At 44.9% G+C, this 10,022-nt stretch overlaps 1 protein-coding gene across 2 annotated transcripts; it reads left to right on the forward strand.

The window, feature by feature from the left end:
* Positions 1 to 346: 346 nt before the first annotated feature.
* On the forward strand, positions 347 to 4,250 carry CNPY2 (canopy FGF signaling regulator 2). Of its 2 annotated transcripts, none has more exons than XM_036018816.1 (7): positions 347 to 686; positions 940 to 1,124; positions 1,235 to 1,347; positions 1,496 to 1,611; positions 2,476 to 2,679; positions 2,837 to 2,933; positions 3,296 to 3,451. In XM_036018816.1, the coding sequence occupies exons 3-7, from the start codon at positions 1,260 to 1,262 to the stop codon at positions 3,337 to 3,339; spliced, it is 549 nt and encodes a 182-aa protein (XP_035874709.1). In that variant the 5' UTR covers positions 347 to 686; positions 940 to 1,124; positions 1,235 to 1,259; the 3' UTR covers positions 3,340 to 3,451. The 2 variants fall into 2 exon arrangements, with proteins under 2 accessions (XP_035874709.1, XP_035874708.1); XM_036018815.1 differs by lacking the exon at positions 940 to 1,124 and adding an exon at positions 3,836 to 4,250 and having other exon boundaries at positions 348 to 686; positions 3,296 to 3,387.
* The last annotated feature ends 5,772 nt before the right edge of the window (positions 4,251 to 10,022 follow it).

Genomic DNA, 10,022 nt, shown 5'->3' on the forward strand with positions numbered 1-10,022 from the left:
CTAGTACCATCAGGTGGGATTATTTTAAGACATACAGGGTTTACCCGTTAACTGTAGAAGGGGAGTGGGGAAGCTGACAAACTACAGGTCCCAGAATACCTTTTAACCTGTTCCTACTAACGAAGGCTCTGTTGGTGCTGCGTTGCTTCCCGGGAGAGGTAGTTTCCTGCCTGTTGAAACCAGGGCTCCTTCTGGGCTAGTACTAGCGCACCTTAGTTTTTGAACATCCTAGCCCATGTGGAGTGACACACGCATGCGCCTGACCGCCTCCACGCACCAGTCAGGAATCTGTCCTTCCTTCAGGCCACTCCTACTCCTCGACTGACCCCTAGTGGTTACGTGGAGCTGCTAGCCACGCAAGTCTGGGTCCTGTGATCCACCAGGGTCCTTGTCTGGTGTCACTCCTAAGAGGCCTGTTCGCGCGAGAGTAGATGGGCGGGTTTGGAGTCAGTCTCTGGTGAGGGGCTTGCACGGCAGTGAATCGGAGCCCTGCTTAGGTACCCACCTAGGGTGCGTGGAGCCGCTCAGGCGATCGCCCGGACACCTGGTGCCTGAAAAGCGCCGGAGCGCCGTGGAGAAGCCCGGACAGCCCCTTTCGCCCGTAGCCAGGCGCTAGGGTCTGGAGCTAAGGGAGAGACAGATCGACTTCCAGTGCCTGGGCCACGGCGGCGGCCCTGGGAGCAGAGGTGGGACGGCTGCGAGTGGCGCTGAGGGTTGGGGACAGACTGGAGCGAAGGCAATGGCGGGGTCCTCAAAAGGGGGCTGGTCCGCAGGGGAAATAGTTTATAGGCTGAAGGTGGGGGGTTCAGTAATCTTTGGTGTTGGGTCCGAATAGACCCTAGTTGCTGAGTGCGCTCGGGCCAGCCACCTCACTGCCTCCTGGCGGACAGCTCCTCTTTGCCCCTCGTCAGCGCTTAATCGCCGACTTCCGTTCCGTAGCTGCCACATAGCCCCGTGAGCCCTTCGCCGGACGCTGAAGTACCAGCATCTAGGGCCTCACCAGTCGACGTAGTGTCTGGGGCTCAGCCCCAATCCTAACCTCGCGCTCTAACCCACTGCCTGGGGGAATCCGGGTACTCGAGCGCTGAAACAGAGGAGCCCCTTTGTATCCCGGCCATTTCCTGGAAAGTAGAACAGGAATCACACTGAGGCCTTTGTAGGCCTTAGGATAAGGGACGGGTGGGGGAATGGAGCCGGCTCCTCATCCTTATGCTTTATTCCAATCCAAACCCAGGTGGAGCAACCCCATTCCGTTAAAGATGAAAGGCTGGGGTTGGCTGGCCCTGCTTCTGGGGGCCCTGCTGGGAACTGCCTGGGCTCGGAGGAGCCAGGATCTACATTGTGGAGGTAAAGACACAAAGAAAAGTGGGAGGAAGGAGGGTGGGGAACGCAGAGTCTTGGGAGGACATGAGATCCAAAGCCTAGGTAAGAATGAATGGAAATCCCTGGGATGATTCTCCCCCCCACCCCACCCCCTTCTCTCCCCCTGCACCAGCTTGCAGGGCTCTGGTGGATGAACTGGAGTGGGAAATTGCCCAGGTGGATCCCAAGAAGACCATTCAGATGGGCTCTTTCCGAATCAATCCAGATGGCAGCCAGTCAGTGGTGGAGGTAACTGCTACTTTTTCATCAAATAAAGTAGTTCACTCTGACTTTGAATAAGGACTCAGCTAATTAAGAAGGAGCTTGGTTTAATAGAAATGAAGAAAACATTGACCCAGAGAAGTATCTAAAAGGGCTGTCTCATTTGGAAGAGGCTGGAACACTCAAACCCTATGCACTTGCTTCCTGGCTCCAAGCCTTGATACTTTTTTTCTGCTGTAGAAGTTGTTAACAGATGGGGAACCCTGATGGCCTTTTTCTCCACATTCTTAATCCATGTGACTCATGTTTTCAATATGGCAATATGGTATTCATACAAACTCATTCAAAAAACAAATAGAAGTTCTCATCCTTGTATTTAGGAAATTTCTTTTAGTTGAAAACATAACACATATAACAAAGCCGTACCTAGTTAACAATAAAGAAAGAAATGTAAATGTTCTAATGCTAGTGAAATGATGTAAGAGTTGTTATCCTCAAAGCCTACACTCCCTTTCCAGTGCTCTCCTCTTGAAGGAAAGTTTTAGTCTCATTTTAATTAAAAAATCATTATCTTACGTCCATAAAAATTAAGGGAGCTCAAGAAAAAGAACACATAGTTCACTAGGGTTAATCAAAGAAGTCTCTTGTTTATAATTTGGACCTAATGACACCTGTTTTGTTTCTTAGGGATGTATAATGAAGTTTAAAAAAAGGCCATATACAGTATTTGAAAGCACTTCGGAAGGAATTACACAAATAAACTATACTGTTTTTAAATAGGGCGGGCTTTTTAGAATAGGTTGATTGAGCTAGATTTGGAAGGAAAAGTAAGAATGTAAATTAACTGTACAGAGGTAGAAGAGTGTGACCCAAGGCTGAGGACATTTCTAGGTGCCTTACGCCCGCTCAGAGGCCCACCTCACAGAGCTGCTAGAGGAAGTATGTGACCGGATGAAGGAGTACGGGGAACAGATTGACCCTTCCACCCACCGCAAGAATTATGTACGTGTAGTGAGCCGAAATGGAGAATCCAGTAAACTGGATCTACAGGGCATCCGAATTGATTCAGACATCAGTGGCACCCTCAAATTTGTGGTGAGCTATGGGAATGGGTAGCTGGGTCTTAGAAATTAGGGGGGTTATTGGAGAACCAAGTGGAAAGTTGGGTTAATATCCTTGTTATCTCTGGAGTCAGAAGCAAGAAGCCTCTTCTTGCTGCTTTCTCTTACTCATTTCTCCCTTGGGTTGGCAGTGTGAGAGCATTGTGGAGGAATATGAGGATGAACTCATTGAATTCTTTTCCCGAGAGGCTGACAATGTTAAAGACAAACTTTGTAGTAAGAGGACAGGTAAGCTGCTCCCACTTTACCTTCTGCCCGCATAGCTCTGTGGAATCTGGCACATTCCTTAGCACGCCCCGCCTCCCTTGAATCCCCTGATGTTGGCTCAAGAGTTGGCCTTCTGTTACCTGTGGCTTAGGGACTTGGGTCGTTCCTATCTATTTTCTTCCTGTCAGCTTTCAGAATGTGTGGCTCTCTCATCTGAGGCACAGGTGAGAGGATAATGGGAATGTTTTGTCATTTAAAAGCGTATGCTCTGAAAAATAGTGGTTGTTATGTACATCAGTTTGCCTTTCAGGTGTTTTCTTGGTAGTGGCATATATCAATATAAGAATGGCAGTTTCCTTCCAACTGTTACGTGCTGTTTGCAGATCTCTGTGACCATGCCCTGCACATATCGCACGACGAGCTGTGAACCACTGGAGCGGCCTGAACTGATGGATTGCCCCCAGGAGGGGAAAAGGTGGCAATGCCTTTTATATTATGTTTTTACTGAAGTGAATTGAAAAAATATGAAATCAAAAGTACGAACTGTGTTGTCTTTTCATGCTCAGAATTGGCCCTTAGATTAGGTTCGAAGATAGGGGATTCCAGACGGGAAAGGAAAAGGAATGGGAGGAAGAGCTTTGGGAATGGTAGAGCATAGAGGGAGGAGGAGGCTGAAGCTTTCATTTTTTTGCCATCTGAGTTTCTCGCTGCACTGACAAACTAGATACACATTTATTCAGTGCCTACTCAATACAGTGTGTTTAAAAGCGTAATGGTGGAGAGAAGATGACCCTCTATGAGAAGTATGGTAGTATAGGAGTCTGAAAACTGCATGTATTCATACTGATGAAACAAAGTAAGACAGAGCCTGGTCTTGAAGGAAATAATGGACATGCATTATTCTTCCCTCCCTGCCCTTCCAGATGGAGGGATCAGCAAGATCATACAGGAAGGGGGAGATGGATGTGATCAACTCAGCTGAGAAGTAAGGGCTTTTTCAGATAGGGGGAAATTAGGTAAGGAATGTTATTTAATGAAAGGCCTTATTTGATGGCCTAAATTTTTAAGATTTGATGCCAACGGCAGTACTAAAGTATACCCTTTTCATCTTCATCACTGGCTATTGTCAATCTAGTCTGTAAGTCTGGCCTCACTTTCTGTATGTAGAGATTCTGTACTGTGGCATAAGGATGAAAACAAAGGATAACTTCTTTGAGGAGTTTTTTAAATACCCTTACTCTGGAGTTTGGCTGTCTTAGGGTTTGGAATGGAACATTTCTGTCCCAGGAATGCCTCAGGGAGAGAACAACTGAATAAACATTTTAAAGACTTTTAAAATTTGGTGTTTGAGAATCTAAAGGGACCTTGGAGGTCATCTAGTTTACCTCTGTCCATTTTACATATGAAGAAACTAAGGCCCAGAGAAACCACAGGTCCTTAAGTTATGTATTTAGTGGCAAAACTGCATCTATAAACTAACCAAGAGTTGATCTGATCTGATAGAGCCATGAACTAGCTTCTATTTGAAGTCCTTTTTCCTCTTATTATCTTGCACACAGAATGAATGTGTTCAGCAAAGCTTCCTTATACCACAAATCCCTGTGAAATCTAACACAAGACAGAGCTCAGAGCAAGTACCCTGATAACAGTTGACAACTAAACTCAAGGTCTAATGTTAATTTCCTCTTCTCTCATTATTCATACGAAACACTGTATCCTATCAAGTCAGTTTTCCAGAGCAGCTGGAAAAAACTAAGCTGTTTGCCCTCTATGGTGCCCATGAATAATGTTCACATGCTTCATACCCCTGATAGTATACCCAGGATTCTGTCCATTGCCTCCTGGTGTCTTACTCTTCCATCAGAAAGCTGATCAGAAGTATAAGTGAGAATACTCATATATAGGGAACTTGAAACTTTCAATTTACCAAGTAAGTTATTCACAAATTTTAATAAATAAAATGAATTTAATGTTAACCAGTAACAAATTACTTGTGATGCACCTCACTAGTTTGTCAAGGTATAATTGTTCAGAACTCTCCAGCCCAACTCTTTGACCTTGGTACATAGAAATGCACTCTGCATAGGGAAGAGCGAATGTTACTGTCTTTGACTTGGTCCTCAGCAGGTTCAAAAGGTATGCTTTGCATATCTTTGATTCATATCACAGGTTACCACAAGGAATCCATGGATTTATCTGAACCCTTCTGGCCCTGACTAGTGCGGCTCAGTGGATTGAGTACTGGCCTGCAAACCAAAGGGTCGCCAGGTTCAATTCCCAGTCAGGGCACATGCGTGTGAGAGGAAACCACACATTGATTTTTTTTTCTCTCTCTCTCTTCCTCCTTTCCCTCTTTCTGAAAATAAATAAATAAAATCTTCTAAAAATTAAAAAAAAAAAAACTTCTGGAGGTTCACCATAACAGATTATTCTAGCCCAGTATTTGATAGAGCAGTGGTCCCTGACCTTTTTGGCACCAGGGACTGATCTTCTGGAAGACAATTTTTCAGGGGACCTTTATAGTCTGCAACTAGATGCAGTTTAATTGTCACTTGCCACTCACTGATAGAGTCCCTTTAAAAAAATTAATTTACTTATTTTTAGAGAGCGGGGAAGGGAAGGAGAAAGAGAAGCATCAATGTGTGATTGCCTCTCATGCGCCCCCTACTGGGGACTTGGCCTGCAACACAGGCATGTGCCCTGACTGGGAATCGAACCAGTGACCCTTTGTTTCGCAGGCCAGCACTCAATCGGCTGAGCCACACTAGCCAGGACCTGATAAGAGTTTTGATATGAGTCTGCAAGCAACTGATTTATTACAGCCTCTGTGCAGCCAAAACTTTCTGCTAATGATAATCTGTACTTGCAGCTGCTTCCCAGCACTAGCATCACCACCTCAGCTCCACCTCAGATCATCAGGCATTAGATTCTCTTCTTATAAGGAATGTGCAACCTAGATTCCTCGCATGAGCAGTTCACAGTAGGGCTCTGGATCCTATGAGAATCTAATGTTGCAGCAGATCTGACAGGAGGCATAACTCAAGCCATAATGAGAGCAATGGGGAGCTATGGAGAGCAGCTGTAAGTACAGATGAAGCTTCCCTTGTTCTCCTGCCTGCCGCTCACCTCCTGTTGTGCCACCCAGGGTTCCTAACAGGCAACTGATACTGGTCAGTGGCATGGGGTTGGGAACCCCTGTAATAGGACATATACTCAACCTTACATATCTGGTTACACTTGAAGCTTTAGATACCTTCTAAATGAATCTATCACTAAAATGATGAAACTTAAACATTCCCAAAACCTGTGTTAAGTGAGATCCAGGAGTGACCAGGAAACTTTATGATGTGAAAATCTAGTCCTTTAAAAATAAATAGCAGGGACAAGTTTCCTTTAAATAGAGAACTGGGCCCTGGCTGGTGTGGCTCAGTGGACTGAATGCCAGCCTGCGGATGGAAAGGTTGCCAGTTGGATTCCTGGTCAGGGCTCATGCTGGGGTTGCAGGCCAAGTCCCCAATTGGGGTGTGTGAGAGGCAACCAATCAATGTATCACCTGTTGATGTTTCTCTCCCTCTCTCCCTTACCCCCTCTAAAACATTAAATGGAGAACTGGGATAAATAGCAAGGAAAAACGAACTATTACAATTGACCCTTGAACAATGTGGGGGGTCAAGGGCACCAATCCCTGCATGGTTAAAAATCCACGTACAACTTTAGATTCCCTAAAAACTTAACTACAGTTGTCCCTTGGTGTCCTTGGGGGACCGGTTGCAGGACCCCCTTGGACAAGAAAATATGCAGATGTTCAAGTCTCACATAAAATGGCATCAAGCAATGCGTACACTTGATCCTCTGTGTCCACAGTTCCCAAATGCAGATCAAAAATACTGTGTTTGATCTGTGGTTGGTTGACACTGTGGATATGAAACCTGGGGAATACAAAGAGCCGACTGTATAGTTGAAAAAAATCCACACATAAGTGGATTCGTGCAGTTCAAACTTGTGTTCTGAATTAACTTTACAACTCTTAAGAAATGGATGTTACTCCCATTTTACAGATGAAGAAACTAAGCTTAGTGAGGTTGTGCCTTGCTAGTCAGCAGGAGCCAACTTCAACCCTAGTGGTCATCTTATCCCTAGACCAGTGGTCTTTCTGCTAAACCTCACTTGGCAGTGGTAGTGGAGTCTCCACATAGTCCCCCTTGGCTGTGAAGTAGTACAACTTCTTTTCTTTGAAGAGTACATCCAGGTCCTGCCTGGTGTGGCTCAGTGGATTGATCACTGGCGTGCAAATAAAAGGGTCTCCAGTTTGATTCCCAATCAGGGCACATGACTGGGTTACAGGCCAGGTCCCTAGCAGGGGGTGCACAAGACACAACCACACATTGATGTTTCTCTCCCTCTCTCCCTCCCCCTGTCTCTAAAAATAAATAGTCTTTCAAATTAAACAAAAACAACTACATCCAGGTTTGAATGCATGCCCTCTGATTCTAATACTCTGTAGTGAAAAAACACTATATTCTCTTCAGCTATTTTTCCAAACTGATTATTCCATGTGAGAAGCCCCTTTTACCCCTTTGGTCATTTTAGGTGCTAAATGTTTGTCTCCCCTTTATGTATTCTGAGAGGGTCACCATTTATGTATTTCAAGTATGGGTATAAAAAAGTGTTTACAGATAAGTTAGACTACAGGTCCTTTTAAAATATTTTTAAATATAGCAAAACATACTGATATAACCAGGAGACAGTTAACTATGACTCAAAAGTCCTTTCTGAGCTGCAGCTGATAATTCACAATCATCATCATACAAACAGTAGAGCTTAATAGTTAAGATGCAGCTTCTGGAGTGACACTATCTTAAGTCTGAATTTGAGCAATGCCAGTTACATGCTATGGCCCTAAACAAGATACTTGGTATACATGGATATAGGTACATTTCTATCTAAACTTTGGTTTCCTCTCCTGTAGAGATATTAATATTTACATCTCTTAGAGTTGTGAAGATTAATTAAGGTATAAGGTAATATATGTACCACACTTAGATAGTATCTGGAAATAATATTCAATAAATTTTAGCTTTTACCCCTTAAATACAGGAGTTTGGTCTACTGATGTAGATTGTTAAATGAGTTTAGGTTTAGGCTGCACTTATCCTTGGCCACCAGAGGGCACCATTGCCTTTGTCTATTTTAAAGAGGTCCTCCCAAGGTCAAGATGACCTCAGTGCTCAGCCTTCTCCCCCTTCCTCCAGTTCTCAGGCACTTAGTTGTATTTGGGCCTAGAACTCACTTGGCTGTTTTATCCATACCACTCATTTTCCCTTAACTTTCTTCCCCGTGTCCTATCCATTTTCAGAAAAAGACTCTAAGCCAGCTCCTGAGAGGCACCATTTAGTCCACTTGCTTCCTGGGCTTTCCCATTAGCTTTATAGCAGTGAATGTTAGGGCTAAACAACTTCAAAATAAATCTGTATAGTACTCATGACAATAGGCTCCAGGACACTGTGTCAAAGGGCTTAGAGCATTACTGTTACCTACGTTCCCACCAATCACTAGATTACCAGTAGTTTATCCTTATGTCCACTTCTAATTATTCCTTAGGTTGCCTCACACTGAAAATGCCTATCTCTTGAGGCACCAGAGTTCAGTCTTCTGGTCAGCTGGCTAGTCTCTGTGGATAATTAACCACAGAGAGAAGAAACCAGGTCAGACTATTCTAGGGTTAAGAGGAAATCCTCTGTGAGATGCTAAATTGGGATCAAATATTGATCAGTGGAGCTTTGAGGTTACCGACAAGGTAGCAGAGGTCACTGCTCCTCTGGGGCACTGCCTGGCTTCTCTTTATGAAGTTCTTTCCTAAGACCTTTGTGATCCCCAGCCCAGAGGAGCATTTTTTGGTAGGTGTGAAGCTGGGTATGAGGAAACTTGGCAAGAGAAAATGATGGTTTTCTTTTTCTTTTTCCAAGTTCAAGCTATAAACTAGGTCTATCTAAGCCTGGCTTAGATGGTACTTGGACCTCTGAAACTTGTTACTGCCATGTGAGGAGATAAGAGGACTGTTCACTTGGGGCTTGGGTTTGTAGATAAGGCACCCTGGTCCTTGAGTCAGTTCCCCTCTGTCCTTGAATCAATGACAATGATAAGTTTGGGGAAGTAGAAAGGTCCTGAGGTTTTGTCTGCTCAGAGGAGTTGGTAAAGAATGATGTGAAATGGAGACCACTTTAGTGCCATGGTTCATTTAGTGGTTTCTGGGGCATGCGGAATAAGAATGTATGAAAGGTAGCCAAGTAGAGGAGATCCAGAGGCCTTAGGGCAGTGCCTCTGGAGAGTGCCTAATGCCTGATTTTGGAGGGGTTTGGTCCGCAGCTCCTGATCTTACAGCTAGAAGTGGAGTAAGTGGGCTGCTTCTAGGGGGTTATGTGACTGGAGGAGCAATGAGACTAATGTCAGGACCCAGAGGCTCTCGCCTGTCCTGGCAGCCTCCACATTAAGGAGGCATTTGTAAGACTTGAATTTCCTGGCACTAAGCAAAAAACTGACAGCCCACAAAGAGCACTGGATATTCAGGCTCTTGCCTTTGCTTTCCTTCTCCACCTATGGTCTGTCAGTTATGGTCTGTTAGAATCTATAAAATAACATGGCCTCTGCTTACCTCAAAAGATCTCCACCAAGCAGCAGGCTCTGGCATCATACCTTGTATCCACATTATGTCACCTCTGGCCATTAAGACATTGACCAAAGACATTCAAGAAAGCACGCCAAAGGGGTAGGAAGAGCGGATACTGATGAATTGCTGTGATAACATATTAAGGGGCTGGCTTCCGAGTGCCTTCAAGGTCTAATATTTTGTAATACTCACTTAACAAACAACCCCTAATGTGTTCTGGGCAAGAAAAAAGCCGAGGAAGAAAGTTAACTGAGTTATCAGGCACATACTTAGCCACCAACAAGCTCCCATCACTCCCGCCCGATCCTGAATTAGCCTAAACCGACGGTCCAATCCTTCTCGCCACAACTGCTGTCAACGGCTCAGGTCCCGCCTCCCCTCCACACAGGACCAATGGCGAAGCCCGGACCGAGTTCCCTGAGAGGGGCAAACGTGGGTTCCGG

Source organism: Phyllostomus discolor, chromosome 2 (genome assembly GCF_004126475.2).
Source record: "Phyllostomus discolor isolate MPI-MPIP mPhyDis1 chromosome 2, mPhyDis1.pri.v3, whole genome shotgun sequence".
Classification (NCBI taxonomy): domain Eukaryota; kingdom Metazoa; phylum Chordata; class Mammalia; order Chiroptera; family Phyllostomidae; genus Phyllostomus; species Phyllostomus discolor.

Bases quoted from the DNA above. Each gene is read 5' to 3' on its own strand.
- CNPY2 (XM_036018816.1), top strand. From the start codon at position 1,260: ATGAAAGGCTGGGGTTGGCTGGCCCTGCTTCTGGGGGCCCTGCTGGGA. The intron at 1,348-1,495 runs GTAAAGACACAA...CCCCTGCACCAG, and splicing joins CCAGGATCTACATTGTGGAG to CTTGCAGGGCTCTGGTGGAT. The intron at 1,612-2,475 runs GTAACTGCTACT...GGACATTTCTAG, and splicing joins GCAGCCAGTCAGTGGTGGAG to GTGCCTTACGCCCGCTCAGA.